The sequence below is a fragment of the Musca vetustissima genome, unplaced genomic scaffold, assembly GCF_032173495.1.
Source record: "Musca vetustissima isolate MV318-11 ecotype Yass unplaced genomic scaffold, APGP_CSIRO_Mvet_v1 utg10700, whole genome shotgun sequence".
Lineage (NCBI taxonomy): Eukaryota > Metazoa > Arthropoda > Insecta > Diptera > Muscidae > Musca > Musca vetustissima.
Genome location: NW_026876745.1, coordinates 99,125 through 123,533, shown reverse-complemented (window position 1 = coordinate 123,533; position 24,409 = coordinate 99,125). Strand labels below are relative to the sequence as shown.

The following is a 24,409-nucleotide window of genomic DNA, read 5'->3' as shown; positions in this document are numbered from 1 at the left end:
GTGCGTTTTTCAACCGAATTCGCTAAAATTTGGTACATTGGGTTTTTTTTTGGGTATTAAATATCTCCACTAAAAATTATAAATATTGGTCCACGTTTCTTGGTAGACCCCTTTAACAGTGCCCCCAATTTATGGTTTTTAATCCGATTTCGCTAAAATTTGGTACAATGGGTTCTTATTGAGTACCAAACTTATTCACTAAAATTTATAACTATAGGTCAATTTTTTCGGGTAGCTCCCATATAAGGGCACCTCTAATCATCGTATTTTTGAGGTTATTGAGCGCGTTTTTCAACCGAATTCGCTGAAATTTGGTATTTTGTAGTCGAATATGGTAACAAATCTCCCTACCAAAAACTATTAATATTCGCCTCCTTTTTGGGGTAGTCCCCATATAACCACCTTTTTATACCCTTCACCACACTGTGGTACAGGGTATTATGTATTTGTGCATATGTTTGTAACAGGCAAAAGGAAACGAGATAGACACATGGTGCCTTTTGAGAATATGCATTGAGTCGATTGAGTCGATTTATGCATGTCCGTCTGTCCATGTTAAATTGTAAACAAAGTACAGGTCGCATTTATGATCCGAATTTGATGAAATTTCTTATAGGTCATTTATTTGGCCCACGGACGAACCCTATTGAAATTAAAGAAAATTGGTTCAGATTAAGATATAGCTCCTATATATACTTTGGTCCGATTTAAGGTAAATGGGGCACCAAAGTTCCTATATAACTTTCGATTTGCACGAAATTTGTCATAGCGTACTGAATTGAGACTAGAATGATGTGTGTAAAATTTCTTGAAAATGGGTTCAGATTTAGATATACTCCCATATATATATATATGTGTCCGATTTAAGGTAAATGGTGCACCAAAGTCCCTATATATCCTTCGAATTGCATGAAATTTAGCACAGCGTTCTGAATTAAGTCAAAAATGATGTGTGTTAAATTTCGTGAAAATCGGTTCAGATTTAGATATAGCTCCCATATATATTTTCGTCCGATTTGCATGAAATTTGGCAAAGGGTTCTGAATTAGGTCCAGTATGATGTGTGCTAAGTTTCGTGAATATCGGTTGAGATTTAGATATAGCTCCCATATATATGTACGACCGATTTAATGTAAATGGTGCACCAAAGTCCCTATATATCTTTCAATTTGCACGAAATTTGGCATAGCGTACTGTATTGAGTCAAGAATGATGTGTGCAAAGTTTCGAGAAAATCGGTTCAGATTTTAATATAGCTGTAATATATATTTTCTTTCGATTTTAGGTAAATAGTGCACCAAAGTCCCTAAATATCTTTTGATTTGCACAAAATTTGGCATAGAGTACTGAATTAGGTCCAGAATGATGTATGCTAAGTTTCGTGAAATTTGGTTCAGATTTAGATATAGCTCCCATATATATTTCCGCCCGATTTAATGTAAATTGTGTACCAAAGTCCCTAGATATCTTCCGATTTGGTCGAAATTTGTCATAGCGTATTGAATTGGGTCCAGAATGATGTGTGCTAAGTTTCGTGAATATCGGTTCAGATTAAGATATGGCTCCCATATATAGTTTCGTCCGATTTAATGTAAATGGTGCAGCAAAGTCCCTAAATATCTTTCGATTTGCACGAAATTTGGCATAGAGTACTGAACTAGGTCCAAAATGATGTGTGTAAAAATTTTTGAAAATCGGTTCTGATTTAGATATAGCTCCATATATATTTTCGTCCGATTTAAGATAAATGGTGCACCAAAGTCAGTATATATCTTTCGATTTGCACAAAATTGCGCACAGCATACTGAATTAAGTCCAGAATGATGTGTGCAAAGTTTCATGAAAATCGCTTCAGATTTAGATATAGCTCCCATATATATTTTCGTCCGATTTAATGTAAACGGCCCACCAAAGTCCCTACATACCTTTCGATTTCCACGAAATTTGGCACAGCGTAATGAATTAGCTCTAGAACTGAAATTAACTTTCCTGAAAATCGGTTCAGATTTAGATATAGCTCTCATATTTATTTTCGTCTGATTTAATGTAAATGGGGTACCAAAGTCCTTATATATCTTCCGATTTGGTCGAAATTTGGCATAGCGTACTGAATTGAGTCTAGAATGATGTGTGATAAGTTTCGTGAAAATCGGTCCAGATTTAGATATAGCTCACATATATATTTTCGTCCGATTTAATGTAAATTACTGATCCTTCAAAAATGCGACGTCTGTTAGGATTCATCTGTTGAATATACCCAAAGTAGTGAAGGGTATCATATAGTCGGCCCCGTCCGACTTTACTACTTTCCTTACTGGGTTTTTTAAATATTTTTTTTATCTTAAATATTTTTTTAATACTTTTGTTATTTTAAAAAATATTTTTTTAATATTTTTCTTTTTTTTATAATATTTTCTATTTTAGTTATTAAAATAATTTAATTTTTTTATTATTTTAATTTCTTTATAAAAAAATTAGTAGTTCCTCTATTTAATTTTTGTATCGATCTATTTAATCAAATTCCATCCTGTATTAAATACTAGAATTTAATTATTTGCCAAAACTATAAAAAAGTTATCTCTACAAGGAAAATGTTGTTAAATTAATGTAGTAAATAAGGCGTAAATAAATTTGTTATAAAATTAGATTTGTTAAAAAATATATATAAGTTATTATTTTTTTATTTCCATTAAAGCTATAAAATATTTTTTTTATTTTTTTTTTAATTTTCATTTTTTTAAAATTTTAAAAAAAAAAAATATTATTTAAAAACTATAAAACAAAAGAAATAATTTGAAATAAAGAGAGAGAAAAAAATTCTTTGAATAAAAACGCTTGTAAGTTTTGATTAATTTTTTTGGGTACACAACAAAAACAAAAAGAAAAGTTGGTATATTTTTATAAAAAAATAAATAAATTAAAATATTTTTTTTTAAATTAAGTCACAAAAAAATTATAAAAAAATAATTAAATTTTAAGAAAATAGTGATGGTCTCAAATAACCAAGAAATACAAATATTGTAAAAAAAGTGTTAACAATTAAGCGTTTTTTCTTAAGGAAAACCAAAAAACAAGCGTTTTTATAAACAAAGAATTTTTTGTTGTAATATATTTTTTTAAATTAGTTTGAAATAATAATGTTAAATTAAAAAATATTAAAAAAAAAATAATATTTATATATTTCAAAAAAAGAAATTGGTATGAGCCCATCACAATTTTCTTTAACGAAAATTAGCAAAAAAAAATCCAAAAAATTGTGACTTAATTTTTAATTTAAAAAAATTAAAAAAAAAATAATAAAATATATTTTCTCTTACAGAACTCCCGTCTCACCCCGCAAGTATCGGAGCAAATTGAAAAACTCATAGATGAAAAATGTCGCATCCTCAATAAAACGGGCACTTCAAAATCGAGTGCCCTCCATTTGGCCAATTGGATGAAAGGCCAATTGGATAAACAACAGGAACAGGCACGTTTGGTAGTATCCCGGTTTATACCCGAAAATCAATTAGACACAAATACAGACACAGAAGATGCTAATCAACAGGAGTCATGTGATGAACGGATAACCTATTGGACACGACAACAATTGGAAAAACGTACTCAAGAGCTAAATTTGGCCAAAGAAAATGGCCATCTATCGGCAAGACCAAATTTCGGGGGTAAACGTTTGAGTGGTGTGGATGAGTTGAGTATGAGTGATGTGTCACATTCAGAAGCGGTTAGCCAGATTAGTCAATCGCATAGTACAACATCGGATAGTCAGGTGAATATTTGAAAATGATTTTTTTCTTTTTTTCAATTAATTTGTGGATTTTTAGCTAGGTGTTATTGTTGTTGCTTTTTGGAACAATCATTGTTAATAAAAATATTTTCAAGGCCTACTGAAGAGGTGACACATGGTTCCTTTTGAGAATATGCATAGAATCACTTTTTATGTCGATATATGCATGTCCGTCCGTCTGTCTGCCCATGTTAAGTTGTAAACAAAGTACAGGTCGCATTTATAATCTGAATTGGATTAAATTTGGCAGAGTTCATTCATTTGGCCCAAGGACAAACCCTATTGAAATTGGGAAAAATCAGTACAGATTTAGATATAGCTCCCATATATAATTTCGTCCGACTTTTAGTAAATGGTGCACGAAATTACCTATATAGCTTTCGATTTGCACGAAGTTTGGCATAGCGTACTGAATTAATTCTAGAAATATGTGTGTCAAGTTTCCTGGAAATCGGTTCAGATTTAGATATAGCTCCCATATATATTTTCCTTCGATTTAAGGTAAATGGTGCACCAAAGTCCCTATATATCCTTCGATTTGCACGAAATTTGGCATACTGTACTGAATTAAGCCTAGAATGATGTGTGTTAAATTTCGTGAAAATCGGTTCAGATTTAGATATAGCTCCCATATATATTTTCGTCCGATTTTAGGTAAATAGCGCACCAAAGTCCCTATATATCCTTTGATTTGCACGAAATTTGGCATATCGTACTGAATTAGGTCTAGAATGTCTTGTGCCAAATTTCGAGAAAATCGGTTCAAATTTAGATATAACTCCCATATATATTTTCGTCCGATTTTAGGTAATTGGTGAACCAACGTCTCTGAAAATCATACGATTTGCACGAAATTTGGCATATTGTACTGAATCAAGTCTAGAATGATGTGTGCAATGTTTCGTGAAAATCGGTTCAGATTTAAATATAGCTCCCGTATATATTTTCATCCGATTTAAGGTAATTGGTGCACAAAAGGCCCTATATAAATTTCGATTTAGACGAAATTTGGCACAGGATACTGAAGTGAATCTAGAATGAAGTGTGCAAAATTTCGTGAAAATCGGTTCAGATTTAGATATAGCTCCCATATATATTTTCCTCCGATTTTAGGTAAATAGTGCACCAAAGTCCCCATATATCCTTCGATTTGCACGAAATTTGGCATATCGTACTGAATTAAGCCTAGGATGATGTGTGTTTAATTTCGTGAAAATCGGTTCAGATTTAGATATAGCTCCCCTATATAGTTTTGTCTGATTTAAGGTAAATGGGGCACCAAAATTCCTATATATATTTCGATTTGCACGAAATTTGGTATAGGATACTGAATTGAGACTGGAACGATGTGTGTTCGGAATTTAGATACAGCTCCCATATACATTTTCGTCCTATTTAAGGCAAACGGGGCACCAAAGTCCCTATATATCCTTCGATTTGCACGAAATTTGGCATAGCGTACTGAATTAAGTCTAGAACGATGTGTGTTAAATTTCGTGAAAATCGGTTCAGATTTAGATATAGCTCCCATATATATTTTCGTCCGATTTTAGGTAAGTGGTGCACCAAAATCCTAATATTGGTCCGAATGAAATAAAATTTAACACAGAGTACTGAAATAGGTCCAGATTGATGTGTGCAATGTTTTGTTGGTATCGGTTCAGATTAACATATAGCTCCCATATATATTTTCGTCCGATTTTAAATAAATAGTGCACCAAAGTCCCTATATATCTTTCGATTTGCACGAAATTTGGCATAGAGTACTGAATTGGGTCTAGAATGTCTTGTGTCAAGTTTCGAGAAAATCGGGTCAGATTTATATATAGCTCCCATATATATTTTCGTCCGATTTAAGGCAAACGAGGCACCAAAGTCCCTATATACCCTTCGATTTGCACGAAATTTGGCATAGCGTACTGAATTAAGTCTGGAACGATTTGTGTAAAATTTCGTAAAAATCGGTTCAAATTTAAATATAGCTCCCATATATATTTTCGTCCGATATAAGGTCAATGGTGCTCCAAAGCGTACTGAATCAACTCTAGAATTATGTGTGCTAAGTTTCGTGAAAATCGGTTCAGATTTAGATATGGCTCCCATATATATTTTTGTCCGATCTTTTATTTTTCGTATGCCTACTTTTAGGAGGCTTACTTTAAAAATTAAAATTTCCAAGCCTGCTTTTAGGATATTTTTTTTCGAGGCCTACTTTTAGGAGAGGATTTTTAAAAATTAAATTTTCAAAGCTTAAATTAAGGAGTGGGTTTTTAAAAATTGATTTTTCAAAGCCTACCTTTAGGCGTGGATTTTTTTACTTTTCAAGGCCTAATTGTAGGCGTGGATTTTGTAGGGATCTAATATTTGAAGTTATTACTATTATTGCTATGTTCCCCATTCATCCCACTCTCATTTAAACATTTTCTCTCTTCATTTAGATTACGGTTCGTTCAAGTCCCATTATTTTAGACAAATTAGCCGTGTGTCGTCATTGTCATAAAAATTGTCAAAAAACTCCCAAAAATGCCTTAGACCATCATTCAAACACTGAATCGCATCATGATCATCATCAGCAGGAACAGCAGACGGAAGAAAACCGCGACAAAGATCCTGCCGAGGCTAGAGAACAAACATCGAACATGCCACCCCCTAACAGTTGTCCCCTTTCACCCAATTCCCTGCAAAAATCCTCCTTAGTTTGTAATTCCCTTAAAGTCCAACATAGCCAATCATCGCCACATCGTTGTTGTAAATTAAATGGTAATGGCGGAACAACGACCACGAGTAGTGTTGCCAGTCGGGCGAGTAGTGTAACGAGCATATCATCGGGTGGGGGTACGGTGACGGGAGAGAAACCCGGAACGAAGCATCACAATCATGAGCCTCATCCCAGTAGTCGCAGTAGTAATCGCGACGATACGGAAAGTGATGTCGCCCAGCTGCTAACCGATGATAATTATTGTCCCTCAGAGACCGCAATGGACGAGGGCGACACTGGGTTTGCCGGCCCACCTGCAACGGCTGGCGAGCATAAAACGGCCCATAACAATCACAACGAAGCCACCAGCAGTTCTACGACCAGTTCAGCCACCAGTTCCACCACCAGCACCACCAGTATTAGCAGTACCCAATTGGAGGCGAATGCCACAACCTCCACAAATCAGGACACCACCACCGACAGTGAGATCAACGGAATCGCCGGTGGCCAGCAACTCACCGGAAGGATCCATCATTTACGAATTTTAGAGGAGGAGGAAAATAATGAGGTGGGGGTAGGTTTAATGACAAATGGTCATTGTGAGGGAGAGGAAAGGGAGGGGGAGATTTCAGCCAAGCCTCAGCCACCACCCAGAAAATTTGTAAATAATTGCCAGCAGCAGGAGGAAGAGAAGGTTCCGAAAGTGGTGAAAATCAACGAAAGCCCTGAGAAGTGTCCACGCTCCCCCAAAACCCCAACGAAATCGCCAAAAACCCCCTCCACACCCAAATCGGATAGATCCGCCAGTAGTTCGACAAAATCCAAACAATTTGTGGCCTGCAATTGTAATTGCAGACCTGAGGACTTCGCCAATACCACTCTAAGTCCCGAGGAGGTGGAGCTGAAGACCTGTAAATTATTGGAATCCCCCAAACAATCTCCCAAAATGCCAAAGACCCAGGAGACAACCTCTGAAGACATTTCCGAAGATCCACATCGTTTTTGTCGTTGTACTTGCAATCAAGGACCGGGGAATCGGAAAGATGAAGAAGATCAAACTACAGTGGCGGGAAAACAAAAAAATCCTCCGAAGAATGATCAAGACGAGGATGATGATGACCTCTCCCTGATGTTAATTGGCCTGGCCCAATTGACACCCACAGCCAAACTTTTAAATATGACCACACCCACAGCTCCCCTGCCCACACCCACCCAAAACACGCACATCGGTTATGCTGGTGGAGAACCTGGAAATTTTGTACCCACAATTGCCATAGTACCTGCCACTCCCGATTCTGTGCTAACCAAAACCTCCACAAATGTTTGGGATAACAGTTCCAATATGAGCTCCACCCACAGCCCTACGAATACCTCAAATCTCCTGATCAGCAATATACCACGACATCAGGCCATTATCGAAAACATCCCGGAAGATTCATGCGATGAATCTCCCCTGGATGAGGAACCACCCTATAGGCCCATGTCCAACACTCTGAGGCGTTATGGGACCATGTCCAGTTTGGAAAAGTTACCCTCAGAGGATCGGCTGGAAAATGATTACGACGATGATGAGGATGATGACGACGACATCGATGCCGATGATAATGACATGGCCATCGATGATGATGAGGATGATGATGAACTAATGGATAAGGCCCGAGCCGATAACATAGAACTGGATAATGAAATACGTGTGGTAACTAAGGCCATTTATTCCTCGGAAGAGGCAAGTGGTTCCATTTTAAGCTCGGCGAATAACTCTAACACCTCCAATGCCTGGACAAGTCGTGCCTCAACATTTGTCTCGGGGAAAATGTCCTTTTTCGAAGAGTCGCGAGCATTCATTGACAAATATTTGGGTAGATGGAATCAGGAACAGCCAGATAGTGCGGGACCGGCATTGACCTCTGATCCTGAGGAACAAATGGATGAATGCACTTCGGGAGCCACATCGGGCGAAGAGGTGTGGGGTACTCCGACCAGTGGGGGAGATAATGATGATATGCACATGGCCAATTCGGAAAATACACATTCGGTAGGGATTCCCCAAATTATTAAAATATGGACCTAACCTAATATTTTTTTTTTAATTTCCGAACATTTAGTCCCCCACAAAATCCAGTAATTCGCTAAATGATGATGATGACACGGAGCTAATGATGGATGAGCTATTAATGGCACCACCAATGTCTGCCAGCAGTATTAGGGGTCTCTTGCCACGGTAAGTTTATTATTTTTTAGTGAGCGATTTAAAAACAAAGAAAATAGAAAAACACCCACACAAATGCCTTCAAATATTTAAAAAAAAATATAAAAAATTAGTTTTTTTTATAAAAAAATTTAGATCTCTTAAAATTTTTCAAACAAAAGGGGTTTAAAAAAATTTAACTTATAAAAAATAGATTTTTTAGCAATTATGATTTTTTAATTTTAAAAATAAATTTTTAAATAAAAAAAACTTATTTTTGAATTTAAAAAAAATATATTTATTTAAAACATTTTTTTAAGAACTATGAAAAATAAAAAAAGAATTATTAATTTTTTAGTAAAAAATTACAGTTTTATTACAATTTGAAAATTATTGTTTTATTATAAATATTATTTTTTTAGTAATAAATCTTAAAATTGAACCTATAAAAAATTAAAAAAATATATATAAAAACCAGTGAGCGGAGCAGTATAGTCGGACGGGCAGTATAGTCGGACGGGCAGTATAGTCGGACGGACCCTAGACAAATACCACGGAACTCTAACTTTCTGTGGCTCTATATTCTGAGTTTGACAATATTTGATATATGCACCCTCTTGACCGACTGGAGGTCCATAAATATTACTAATATTTAGTACAGCCCTTCTAATTACTTGCCCAGACTCCCTTCTCCGTGGTTTCTGTTGTGATGTTCGGCTTTAAATTGTCGACTCGAAAAAAACATAAACAATTAAGTTTTCGGTCTACTTCATCCCAATATTAGTATCTGATCATCACCGAAAATTATAGGCGTTGCCCTTGACCATAACTCGAACCTCACGGAACATTTCAAGGCGATCTGCGCTATATTTTCGCCCTCCAGTAAGGTAATGGGTTACTAAATAATATCTGAATACGTAAACACCTGTAAATATTTAAGTGTAACTCCCACATCCGAGTACAAACGACAATATAATTGGTATCAATTTAAAGGTCAACCACTCCTCTTGAACATACTATCAACTTTTCGGGTCTATGTCCTTCAGGGTAAACATATGCGCTATAGAATACAAATTTTATAATTTTTCACACAAAAGTCAGGATCAATTTGACCCGCTAAATATTGAAAGATCTTTATCAAAACAGGCATGCTTATTCTTTGGCCCAATCCCCTTCTCCATGTAAAAATTCGCGATGTTTGGACCATAATTGCAGCCTCTGGAGCGACCAGAAAACCCGACAAAAATTAAGTATTTGGTCCATTTCATCCCCTAAATATTAACCGACCATTACCAAAAACAATAGGAGTCTTCATTGGCCAGAGCCCAACCTACATGCAAAATTTCATGAAGATTGGTTCATAACTGAGGCCTGTATCGTGTTTACAAATTATAATGGACAGATGGACGGATGGACACACATGTCTAGATCGACACAGCTAGTCGAGATATGACTAGCTGAGTCGCCTTAAAGGTGGGTCTAGGACCAATATTTCGCGGCGTTGCAAACTCTTGGAACTGCACAAACCTGTAATACCCTGACAACATAGTTGTATAGGGTATAAACATTTATTCAACATTTTTATACCCTTCACCACCCTGTGGTACAGGGTATTATGTCTTTGTGCACATGTTTGTAACAGGCAAAAGGAAACGAGATAGACACATGGTTCCTTTTGAGAATATGCATAGAATCACTTTCTAAGTCAATTTATGCATGTCCGTCCATCCGCCCTTCCGTCTGTCTGTCCATGTTAAATCGTAAACAAGGTACATGTCGCATTTATGATCCGAATTGGATGAAATTTGGCACAGCTCGTTTTTTTGGCCAAAGGACAAACCCTATTGAAATTAGCAAAAATCGGTTCAGATTTAGATATAGTTCCCATATATATGTTCGACCGATTTAATGTAAATGGTGTACCAAAGACCTTATATATCTTTCGATTTGCACGAAATTTGGCACAGCGTATTTAATTGGGCCTAGAATGATGTGTGTTAAGTTTCGTGAAAATCGGTTTAGATTTAGATATAGCTCCCATATATATTTTCCTCCGATTTTTTGTAAATGGCGCCACAAAGTCCCTATATATGTTTCGATTTGGAAGAAATTTGGCATGGCGTATTGAATTTGGTCTAGAATGATGTGTGCAAAGTTTTGTGCAAATCGGTTCAGATATAGATATAGCTCCCATATATATTTTTTTGTCCGATTTAATGTAAATGGTGTACCAATGTCCCTATATTACTTTCGATTTGCACGAAATTTGACATAACGTACTGAATTGAGCCTAGAGTGATGTATGCCAAGTTTCGTGAAAATCGGTCCAGATTTAGATAAAGCTTCAATATATATTATCGTCCGATTTTATGTAACTGGTGCACCATAGTCCCTATATATCTTTCGACTTGCACGAAATTTGGCATAGCGTACTGAATTGAGTCTAGAATGATGTATGTCAAGTTTCGTGATAATCAGTTCAGTTTTAGATATAGCTCCCATATATATTTTCGTCCGATTTTACGTAAATGGTGCACCATTCGATTCGATTTGCCCGAAATTTGGCATAGAGTACTGAATTAGGTCTAGAATGACGTGTGCAGAGTTTGAGATTTATATATATCTAGCAAGTTTCCTTGAAATCGGTTCAGATTTAGATATAGCATAGCCTCCATATATAAATTCGACCTGTTCATGTTGATTGTACACCAAATAATCAATGGAAGCCTGATTGATACATTTTAAACAGTGAAGCATACCAAATAGCGTGTGTAAAGATAGCTTTAAATCTATTTACAAAGTATGGAATGGGTTGCAGAATGGCATGTGTTGGAATTGATGTAATTCGGTTTACTTATAGATAAAGATCGATCGGATATTTAAGTTCGTTCAATTTCATGTCAATGTTCCTTTGAAAAGGCGACTTCTGTTAGGATACATATGTAGAATATCCCCAAAGTGGTGGAGATAGTCGTCCCAGTCCGACTTTACTACTTTTCTTACTGGTTTAAAAATCAAGATATTTTTTAGTAAAAAAAATAATTATTTAATGGAGTTTTTAATATTTTTTAGTATTTATTAATTTTTTATTTAAATACTTTTTTTAAGAAATTAAAAACCATATTTTTTCATTTTTTGATTACTTTGAAACATTTTTAATAATTTCTAAAAATATGTTTCTTCAAAAAATTCAAATATTTTAAATATTCCTATAATTTGAAAATATAACTCCACTTGTTTAAATTTCCCAAGTAGTTAAGGTTCTAGAAAATATGTTAGTTAGTCTATAGTCTATATATAACTTTGTGGTAAAACTTATATAAAAATCGTAAATATATATTTCTCTTGTTCTATTTTTTTTTCTTCTACCAACGCGTTAAACATATATATTTCGCTCTATTTTTATCTTCTGTAGTTTTTACAGGTTAATATTTTTTATTGTTGTAATTCATTCTAAAACTGTTGATAAAATCATGTCATTTCATTCAATATCATCTTAGTTGGATACATATTTTTTTAGAGAAAAAACTGAATATTTTTAGATTAGATAGCTTAGAATAGAATATTTGACTTGATGCAAAATATTTTTTTAAAAAAATTATAGAAATTAAGATCATTTATTTTCGAAATTCGTCAATGAAAGGTTTGACCTAGGTTTAAAAGAATTGAGATATTTTTCATAATTTTTAGTTTTTTTTCAATAAAAATATTTAAAAAAGATTTATTTTCAGCCAAAAAAAAAAAATTGTTAAAAATACAAAAGATTTTGAATTTAGGTTTGGAGTATGAATCGGAAACTGATTTTATTAATATGTATCTCTTAACTCTAAACCTTAAACTATAAATATAAGACTAGACATACATTACACCTACATCGACTAAAAAACATGCGCAACAAATACTCCAATGCATTCTAATGCAGTGACTAGCTAACGCACAATGTGCGGCGATCTTTCCATATATAATTTACCAATATATCTACAATTTTTCTTTCAATTTCATAATTAGAATTATTTTTTATAATAAAATTCACTAACTATTTTCTTTTTAACCCTTTGAGCTCCAAATTTTTTCCACAATGTGGGATTTTAGACTCTTATCTTAAAACACTCCAACGATCAAATCTTCTGTAACATAAAATTCTGTTCAAAGTATTTTGAACATGCTGACGACTGGCAAGAAGGGCTGACAAATTAAATTTCTGTTCAAAGCATTTTGAACATTTATTTTATTTATTTTATTTTTAAATAGATTGATCCCTTGTGGTGTTTTCTTAAATCTACTCATACATTCTTATATAAATCTAAAGCAATGTGATCGGAATTATTCTATCATACATACTAACAAGTATTATCAATACTGGGCATTTATCCATAGGCGACATGTTTAAAAATTAAAAATATAAAATCTTATCGTATAAACTGAAATTAAGAAAAACTAAACTCTACTTGACGGCACCCAAGAATCTTCGCAGCCAATTTTTTTAATAGAGTCTCGATCAGAATTTCCTCCAGCTTCGTCTACAGCTTTCATTATCCAGCCATCGTTTTTCTTAGGAAATTTCTTTCTCCACTCTTCGTTGGCCGGAGGTTTCTTCCCGCGACAATGCACACCTTCGACTAGCTTGAGGCTTTCTTCTTCTGTTTTTCTAAATTTGGAGAAGTGATTAAATACAACACAATGTAAATTACCTTCGGAGATTAGTGAACTGTATTCCTGTTTAAACCCAAGCGTCACTTCTTGCTTGGCATCCACATCCAGGAGAACAACATCACAATTTTCTTCTACGTTGCTTTCTTCATCTTCAGGGTAATCGACTTCTTTTTCCTGTTTCCTAAGATCCGTTCCACTATCTTCCTTTTTGTTAAGCTGGCCCACAAATTCTGCCTCGGTAAACTGCTGGGTTTCTTCTTGCTTCTGCTTTTCGTAGTCATCTATTTCTAACTCATGTTTTTTCTCCAGTGGACTGTCTCCATCAATGCCTTCTGTAACTAAATTCCCTCCGCAGTGAGGGCTTGCCGGGGGCACCAAAATGTCATTGGAAGATTCCAGCTTATTATGCAGCTCCTCCTTTACATCAGAGTATATATCCGCCATACTGTTCAATTCGGAGAACATATCTTCAGAAAATTCCACATTTGAAACTTTTGGAATCAACTTTCTGATCTCCATATATGAAGCCTTCAGATATTCCATCTCCGTTAGGGCTTTCTTTATTGACATTGTAGTCATTTCATTTTTTTATGTCATCGCATCGGCTAATCACATAATCAGCTTTATTATATATTCCTTCTAATGCAAAATCATAAATTCTCATGTTATTGCCGTAGATCGGACAATATAACTCCAAATGTTTTTCTCCAATGGACTGTCTCCATCACTGCCTTCTGTAACTAAATTCCCTCTGCAGTGAGGGCTTGCCGAGGGGACCAAAATGTCGTTGGAAGATTCCAGCTTATTATGCAGCTTCTCCTTTACATCAGAGTATATATCTGCCATACGGTTCAATTCGGAGAACATATCTTCAGAAAATTCCACATTTTAAAATTTTGCAATGAACTTTCTGATCTCCATATATGAAGCCTTCAGATATTCCATCTCCGTTAGGGCTTTCTTTATTGACATTGTAGTCATTTCATTTTTTATGTCATCGCATCGGCTAATCACATAACCAGCTTCATTGTATATTTCCTCTAATGCGAAATCATAAATTCTCATGTTCTTGGTGTAAATCGGACAATAGAACTCCAAATAATTCCTCTTGATTTCATCAACTTCCATTACAATGGTTTCACATTTTTGGGTCACCTGCTCTAGAGCTGCAGTTGTATTTTCATTCTTGATTTCGGATTCAAGTTGCTTCAGTTCAGCCAACTTCTCTTTAATAACTTTAACCCATTCCTTTAGTATACCTTCTGGCCGGAAGGGTATTCTTTCCTTTAAATATGCACATGTGGCGTTTAACTCCTGTGCTTCTCGATTTAACCGCCTGTACATCGTTCTCGTTCTCTACTTCTCATCAACTCTTTTTTCCCAAGACTCTATGAAAAAATCTAACTCCATTTTATTTTTTAATAAAAACTGTTCACTTCGTAGAACAGAAAATCACAATACTTGAGCTCCTCATTTCAAAGCAAATCGCTGATTCAACTGAGTCTCTTACCTCGAAGGACCAAAAATATTAAAAATATACTGACAGCCGCTGCTCATCTGTATAACAAATTAAGACACGACACGGTGACCCCGATTGTTCTAGTTGAGTGTTTGTGAGGCACTAATTTTATTTTAAAAATATTTATCCTTAGGTTCTACTTAAACAACACTTGCTTAGCCTAATCTCAAACACAAAATACTTATCAATAAACTATTTGTTCTAATAATAGAATTTGCTCTGGGAGAGTTTTCCCATCGTGTGCGTCATAAAATCTCAACGCCTTATCGGCGTTGCATGTGGAATTTTAGACTCTTATCCTAAAACACTCCAACGATCAAATCTTCTGTAACATAAAATTCTGTTCAAAGTATTTTGAACAAATAAGATCAAATATCAAGAAAACCAAATGCAAAATCGACAGAAAAATAATTTTAAATTATTCTCTATATTTATTTTTACTAGAATCAAAAATAATGCTGATGGCAGAATTCGTACAATTTGAAGGGTTAAATAAATGGCTATGAATAATTTTTCTATAAAAAAATCCATATTTGTGTATGGGTCTCTCAGTGTATCAAGTCAAACATTTAGGTTTTTTTCAATCTTCAATAAAAACAAAGCTTTTAGATTAGATTAGATAGACAATTTTTTCACACTCATTTATTGTATAGAAAAAATATATATAGTATAAAATTATTTTTCAAAATATATCTAAAAAGTAGTTTAATTCAAATTTCTTTACCATCAAAAATTTCTTTTAATTTATTTTTTTATGTAAAATTTCATCGACTTTTGTTGAAATCATCGGACCACAATTTATCGATATCATCAACATCATCGCCATCTTCATATCATCCACAACAACACAAAATTTTCTAATATTGAAAAAACAAATTAAAAAAATATTTAAAACCACCCACACACACACCCCACCAATAGACGTCGCCTAGAACCATTGTTCGAGGAGGAAACGGAAAGTGATGAAGAGAAAACGCAACAGGAAAGTGAAGAATTGAAAAAGGTGGGTCACCATTACAAAAATTGCATGTCAACAACAAGCAACAATAACAACAACAAAAAATGAAAATAAAACTGCAACAAAAGCAAGAAATTTTCTAGAAACTTTTTTTTTTAAATTTATTTTAATTATTTTGGGATTTTTTTAAATCAAGGCAATCATCATGCTAATCATAAAAATTTAATTTTATTTTCAAAGCACAGAGAGGTTAATTGGGAACATTTTTTCTCTTCAATCTTATTTGCACTCATCACAATTAATTTTTTTATACTTCTTCTCATAATATATTTTTTCTCTTATTGTTCTTTTTCATTATTTTTATTCTTTCATGCCAAAATGTCATTCAACCATTTCATCATCGCCATGTCATCCACAACAATAAAACGAACACAATTTTTGAAAAATAAAATTATTTTTTGAAAAATAACATTTTTTTCTCATACGCTGCCATCTATGTGTTTGTAATTGTACCATTTTCTTTAATTGTGTGCGTGTAAACTATTTCTTACTTTGCTTGTTCTATGTGTTACTGTATGTCGTTCCGTTCATTCGTGTCTCACTCACCCACCCATAAATCAATAGAAAGTTGTAGTTAAATTAGTGAAACTCTAGCAAAACGTTCAATACTGCAAAGTTGTACACATTAAAGGCAACTGATGCAGCGCCATCTATGTTTGGCACTATGAATTACAAACAAACCATAAAATTCAAATACACACACAAAAAAACTATACCCGGACAGAAGTAGTGTTGCCAATTGGGATTGTTTTTTACATACAAAAATAATATTCAACCAACCAAAACAAATTTATCTCAAGGCCCTGGATCCTCAGGATCGGAGAATCCACTCACCAATCTTCCAGACACTTGGTCCAGTACTCAGAGCTCATAAGGAAAAAATATAGAATCCAGGGATCCCAACTATGCAAACACTTATCAAATAAATGTTCATTACCTCAAAAATATGTAAATAGGAATCATCAGACCTCAGGATACGAAAATCTACCTAACTACCTATGGGAACAATTTTCTCCCAAAAATTAATTGTCTTCACTTAACAAGGAATATTCCGCATCAAATAGAATTATTTTTGGGTCTTGCAAAGGTTTGTTACAAAGCCACAGCCCTGTCCCCCTGACACCTTAAAAAATATATCAACAGGAATCATCAGATCTCAGGTTCTTAAAATCCACCCAGCCATCCTAGGAACCAAACTTTTTCCAAAAATAAGTCATCTTCTGCTACCCAGGAATATTCCACGTTAAACTCAACCCTTTTCCGGGCTCTGCAAAGCTTTACTTCCACGCAACAGCACTTCTCCCTGACTCCTCAGAAATATTTCATCAGGAATCATCAGACCTGAGGTTCTTAAAATGCACCATGCCATCCATGGGACCAAATTCCCCCCCCCCCCCCCCCCAAAAATAAGTTATCTTCAGTTACCCAGGAATATTCTACATTATATGCAAACCTTTTCCGGGCCCTGCAAAACTTTACTTCTACGCAACAGCACGTCTCCCTTACTCCTCAGAAATATTTCAACAGGAATCATCAGACCTCAGGTTCCTCCAATCCACCCAGCCATCCATGGGACCATTTTTTCCCAATAAATAAATTATTTTCAGTTATCCAGGAATATTCCACGTTAAATAAAACACTTTTCCGGGTCCTGTAAAGCTTTACTTCCACGCAACCGCACTTGTCCCTGACTCCTCAGAAATATTTCAACAGGAATCATCAGACCTCAGGTTCTTAAAATCCTCCCAGCCATCCATGGGACCAATTCCCCCTATAAATAAATTATTTATATATTTCAAAAAATATGTACAACGGAATCATCAAACATCACGATCTTATAATTCACCCATCAAACCATGGGACCAATTTTTTCCGTCAGAAATATTATTTTCAGTTACCCAAGAATAATCCGCGTCAAATGGAACCTTTTTCCCGATCCTATAATGGGTTATTTTCAAAACACATAACTTCTCCCTGAAGACGCAGAAGAACGTTAAGAGGAATCATCAGGCCGCAGGAGCTGAAAATCCATCTAACTACCTATTGGACCAATTTTTCTCTCAAAAATGAGATGTCTTTAGTTAACTAGGAATATTCCTCGTCAAATGTAAAAAATTTTCCGATCCAGCAAACGTTTTTTTTCTCGAAACAGCTCTTCACCCTGACTCCTCACACTCCTCAATTTAAACAGGAAGTATTAGACCTCCGTATCAAAAAATCCACCCATCCCAGCATAAGACCAATTTTCCCCCTCAAAAAATAATTTTCCTCGTTCAATGAAACTATTTCCGGGCCCTGTAAAGGTTTGTTTTCAAGCCAGAGCCCGTTCATCAAACACCTCAAAAATTGTTTATACAGGAATCATCAGGTCTCAGAGGTTGAAAATCCATCTAACTATCTATGGGACCAATTTTTCTCCGTAAAAAATATTTTCTTCAGAATATTCCATGTTAAATGGAACCATTTTCCGGGTCCTGCAAAGATTTGATTCCAAACCACAGTATTTCTCCCTGATGCCTGAAAACATATTTCAAAAGAAAGCATTACGCTTCAGGATATGAAAATGCATCCAGCCATACACGTAACCAATTGTTCCCCAAATTTTTCGGTTACCAAGGAATATTCCTCGTTAAATATAGCCCGGTCTTGGATCCCACAAAATTCTCTTTCCATGTCACCGTCCTTTTCCCTGACGCCGCAAAAATTTGTTTAAACAGGAATCATCAGACCTCAAGATCCGAAAATCCATCCAACTACCTACGGGATCAAGTTTTTCCCCAAAAAGTATTTTCTTCAGTTACCCAGGAATACTCCACGTTAAATGGTATCGTTTTTTGGGTTTGATTTCAAGCCACAGCCCATCATTCTGACACCAGGGAAATCAAAACATCACATCTTCATGGCATTACTACCCAACAAAATGTATTCTATTCTCACCCTAACGGCAACACTGCTCCCAAAACAAAATTAAACTACACCACGCTTCTGCAACCCAGGTCCTCAACAGCCCGCCTGGGACCGATCACCCACCCGCCTAAACGATTCTATAAAAAGTCGCTTGCTTTAAACCAGAATTGATTAGTTGAATTCTATTTCAAAAAAATTGGTAGGGGGAAACAACGACAAATGGCCACTATTTAGAGGATTCGGAAGCTGGAAGTTCCAGCGAGGAGGAGGAAGCGGAGGACGAGGGGGAGGAGGAGGAGATGGAGGATCATGTGAATACAGCGGATTACGAGGAGGAGGACGAGGATTTGACCTCAACGGAGGAACGGCTACAGCCACAGCTGCAAACCACAATTTTGGGTCCTCGACCCTTGACTACAACACCAGTTGGTCAAGTAAACGTTTTACCTCCAGCAGTACTGAAGGCCTCATCTTGCGAGTACCTCTTGGATCGGCCTATGATCAGCAACGAGGCTACAACAATAATGGCTACGACGATGGCTACAACAGCCGACAGCGTTACAGCAGCAGTCGAAGTCGCAACCTGCTCGACGAAGATGATGACGACGTCGACGACTACAGTAACGATGATGACAGCAACAACAACAGCCACCGCAGCCATGACAACGCCGGCAATGGAGACCTCTACTACGATGGCCTCAACAACACGGACAACACCGAATCGGGTAGCCTCGTCGGCATCTACAACAATCAGCAGCGCGAACGTCACTACCGCGAGCGAGAAAGACGTCAAAACAACAATGCCGGCGGAGCCGAAGAACGAAGTGAAAATTGTGCCACGACCAGCGAAATTTATACCACCTCCACCGCCGCCACGTCGTCTCTTATTGACTCAAACAAATCTCAAGACAAGTGGAGCGGATACAAAAATAGCGGCAGCAAAAGTGGTGAGTTCTTTTTGAAGATGAATAAAAATTATTTTTAAAATTCCTGGCCTATGGAAGGTCCTTGAAAAAATATTTTTAAAAATCTTGACATATAGAAGGTCCTACAAAATTTTTTTTTTTTATAAAATCTTGCTCTCTCCTCATTCCTCTCTCATTTTTCTTACCCTTAGCTCCAACCTCAACGAAAATCTGGCGCTTTTGCTGACACTGGCTCTTCCGTGGGTGCCAAAGAAGGCGCGGCTTACGACGCCAGCCCTGCTATACCCACGGCAAATATAGTCGGACCGCAACACACGAAGATCACGACAACGACAACCACCACGAACACGACGTCGATGAATATGACGACAGCGACACCGAAAACTACCAACGTAGAGGATGTTATCAGAAATTATTCCGCAAAACCCACAAACAGGAGCATGTGCGACTCAATGAAACCCCCAACCGGGCCACCACAGCCACAACAGCCTCTGGAACCGCAACAACGACTATCATCAACAATAATCGAGACCTCACTGCTCAGTCTAATGGACAACAGCAGCAGCTGCAAAACCAATCGACCACACTGCACATCATCAACAACAGCTTCGAAGATGAAGGGGAAATGTCCCATGAAACCCGAACGCAAACAGGTGGCAACGACACAAACCCCGACATCACGAGATTTGGATCAGCAACTGCAAATGGAGATGCAGCGACGACCACAGGACGAACCCGAAAACGATTCCACATCGACTTGTGCACAGCCCGCAGTAGTTGGCTCGGCCTTAAGTCCTCGCCTAGAGATGCGTTTGGCCCTCAATCAGGATATAATGGGCGACGAAGATTTGATAAGTTACGATCCTGGGCCAGATCTAACAACTATTCTGGTGTAAGTGATTTGCAAAAGGGAAGGGTTGGAAGGGTTCTTTTAATTTTTTTATTTATTTTTTGGTCTTCCCAGGCACGACCTCTCAACATTTCATCGTCTGACGGGCAGAGATTTATTGAATCGCTCGGCCATGAATCGGGTTCAACCAAAAGAGGCTGTCATATCGTACTCTCAACAGCGAAACTCGAAGATGGATACGCCCACAGTGAATCGCAGGCCACGACCTCATCTCAACAGCAGCACCAACAACGGTCATGCGGCCACCAACACCACCACCTGCACCGGCATAACGGCGCCCAGTCCGACAACGACAGCGGCCGTCTCGTCAATGCCCTTCGCTGGTTCGGTACGTGTCGGCGACGTTCAACAACACCTGCAGCCAAATCGAAATACATGGAGCAGTTTTGCATTTGCGGATCGAAATCGAGACGTGAACGCCAGCGACGCAAACAGCAAAGACGACAGCAAGCTAAGCGATCTCGAAATCTTAGCGAGACGCGAGAAGATATACTGCATGTCTCAATTGAGGAGTGGCTCACGAGTCAAGACGATGACGACGACGATGATGACGTCAACGAAAATCATGGCCTCCACAACAACAACAACAGCGACCGCCAGCAATTCATTGAACAATCCTCTGATGAGGACGACGAGTACTACTTCGATGGCCGGTGTGAGTGAAGAGGCGGGCAGTAGCTCGAAGAAGAGCCAGAGTCGACAACGTAAAATAAGTCGTGATGAGACCGCTCTAATGGAAACGGGCAAGGCAAATAAATTGTGAGTGAGAAAAAAATTGAGAAGGGTCACAAAAATAAATGCTAATTTGAAAAAAAAAATCTCTTGCAGAATAAATTTTATTAAACGTCGCAATTCTGAAATACCCCCGAGCGCCAATAACTCACAAACCTCGCTTAATGATTCCAATTCTAGTAGCACGCCTCAGCACGCCAAGCAGGCACCGATGTCGCCACGCAAGGATAATGTAAGTAAGCAATAACCAAAAAATGTGGCGCCCAACGTGGGGCAACAATTTGCAAAACATCGACCACCGGTCTGGATTATTTTAAAAATAGATTTTAAAGGCCTGCCATAAGGGCTGGATTTTTTAAAAATAGATTTTAAAGGACTGACATAAGGCCTGCCATGGATTTAAAAAAAAAATATTTTTAATGCTTACCTTAAGGCTTGAATATTTTAAAATAGTTTTTAAAGTCTACCTCAAGGAGAAGAGTTTAAAAAATATTTTTCTAAAGTCTACCTCAAGGAGAAGAGTTTTAAAAACATTTTTCTAAAGTCCACATTAAAGCATCGATTTTTTCTTATTATTTTTAAATGGTGCCCAACGTAAAATAAACTAATTTCCTCTTTATTTTCCATTATTTCCAGGACAAACCGTCATTGAATCGCCGCCTTTGGAAACAAATTACAAAACGACGACGTTCTAATTCGGTTTCCGAACTAGTGGCATCTTAAAGTCACTGTATCCCCGGCACAGCACCTTTGACATTTTGGTTCTGCAGCTTTAGCAGCAAAAGCAAATAAAACAGCAAACTTTTGTGATGTTCAAATCCCGGCCAATATTTTATTTCGATTTATTCGTATTCCAAAAAGCATAGTTCAACTAAAAAATGTGGTAGAGATGTAGCAAAAAAGGTAATTTTCGTATTTTTTGTCGAATGTAAAACGAACTGATTTACTATTAGATTAAGGCTTTGAATGTAAAGACGAAGAAAAACAAATCCAAAAAAATAAGAGATACACCAATTTTTGTCCTTTTTATGATAGTCAAAAATGAGAAGAAGAAGCAGAATAAATAAATATTAATTGTCAATTATGTTGCTTTACAGAGAGGAGGAAGAGAATTTTCCTGCCGAAGAAAAAATTAATAATAAATTAAGAGCTTCAAAGCTTAGATCTCACATAGATATAAAAGAAACAAAAACATGGGACCCAGTATTTTGAGAAAATCAAGTGCATTGTTATCTGGCAGATCTTCAAGCCTCTACATATTTGTCTTCAACTCTAGATAGACTTGACTTTCAAGTTCTTGAAAAAAAAAATATTTAACTAAAAGATTTTTTCCATTAGGAATGGTATGCAATGCTTCGCTGATGATCCAACCTCTTGCAGATGTTCTAACTACCACTTGCAGATGTTCTAACTACCGCTGGAAAATCCAAAAATTTCACTAGTTGTTACATTCCCCTCTAGAACCCACAGAAATTCCTTTGAAATGTAGTAGACCCCTTGTAAAGATCTCCAAAAACCTCAGAGGATATCTAAATCGGCACAAGACGATGAATTACTTTCTGAAGCAAACTAAGTTTCCCAATCTATCCTCAGACCTCAGACTGCATCTCCAATGACTTGAGGTACCTAAAATAAGTATTTTTTTAATTAAAGATGTTCCAACTAGTGCTGGAAAATCTAATAACTTCACTACTCAGTTCGTTCCCATCCAGAACTCTCAAGAATGTCACTCAAATTATTTATACCATTTTCAAAGATCTCTAAAAAGCTCGATGGGTAACTAAATCGTATACACTGCGGGGCAGGCCGTTTTCACCATCAAAATGGAGTTCCATCATAAAAAATGATGCTTCTGGAAGAACTGAAGACTGCACAAGATGGCGAAGTACATTTTGAAGCAATAAAATTCCCCAATCTTTCCTCAGACCAAATTTACATCACATTTGAGGTACCTAAAATCAGGTTTTTCCAATAAGGGATGCTCCAACGATCGCTGGATGTTCCAACGACCATCAATACTCAGTGCAATCCTCTCTAGGAACCTCAGAAATTCTTTTGTATTGTAATAGGCCTCTTGCAAAGTTATCCGAAAAGGTTGGTGGATCACTAATTCGCGTCATTGTGTGGCAGAGCATTTTCGCTATCAAAATGGAGCTTTATAACACGAACCATATGCTTCTGGAAGAACTGAAGACAGCACCCAATCTTTCCTCAGACACCATACATCCCCAATGACTTTATTAAATCACATTTGAGATATTAAATATTAGGGTTTTCCAATTGAGAATGATCCAACTACCTTTGTAATGGATTTAGACATGGCAGCTAACCGCATTGACCTCTAGAGCTGAAGACAGCACCCAATCTTTCCTCAGACACCATGCATCCCCAATGACTTTATTAAATCACATTGAGCGAATTGCAATAAAGCAGCAGACTTCGCTGGCTGCAGTCGATGTAGACGGGACCTTAGCAACCGGCTTCGCCGCCGCAGATGTTGAGGAACCGTCCGTCCCTTCCACCTCCATCGACGAGTCCAGGTCACAAGCCGCCCTCAGATTCGCCGCTTCTAACTGCGCCATTAAGCGCGCGTTGCTTTCCGCCAGTGACGCCACCTTGTCCTCGAGCAAGTCGATCGTCCCATTTAGGTTTTTTACCATGTTGACTAACCTGAAGATCTGGAAGTTGTTGGCCTCCTCACATCCGCAGGTAACGTTCCTCCTCTTGCGGTTCTCGTTCAACCGCTCGCTGCTGCTTGCGTAGCTATCGTCGTCTGATGAGCTACACGACGACTCCTCCTCTTGTGTGCGCCTCCAAGGTAACTGGCCTTCCATGACAGGGTTTCAACTTCACTTTTTTATTCACTTAAGCACTTTTCCGATGTAGGTATATTCACGTTGACGGTCAGAACACAACTAATTTCCAATCAAAAGGAATTTCCATACTTCTACCTTATACCTTTTATATTTTCAAGTGAATGGAAATTATGGTATCCATAAACATTTTAAACACCGCATTGATTCTGTTTTGGATAAACTTAGCTTAGCCCAAATCCACTTACTGGATGTGATCGA

General features: G+C 36.8%; 1 protein-coding gene across 1 annotated transcript in view; it reads left to right on the top strand.

The window, feature by feature from the left end:
* LOC133321306 (serine-rich adhesin for platelets-like) overlaps positions 1–22,058 on the top strand; it is a gene marked incomplete at its 5' end in the record, with an annotated part of 47,079 nt that extends 25,021 nt beyond the window's left edge. Inside the window, 11 exon segments of the mRNA XM_061530398.1 lie at positions 3,320–3,766; positions 6,223–7,519; positions 7,601–8,517; positions 8,588–8,703; positions 15,764–15,845; positions 18,971–19,714; positions 19,885–20,585; positions 20,658–20,839; positions 20,921–21,362; positions 21,432–21,567; positions 21,972–22,058. Coding sequence (XP_061386382.1) covers positions 3,320–3,766; positions 6,223–7,519; positions 7,601–8,517; positions 8,588–8,703; positions 15,764–15,845; positions 18,971–19,714; positions 19,885–20,585; positions 20,658–20,839; positions 20,921–21,362; positions 21,432–21,567; positions 21,972–22,058 — 5,151 coding nt within the window.
* Between the last annotated feature and the right edge of the window lie 2,351 nt (positions 22,059–24,409).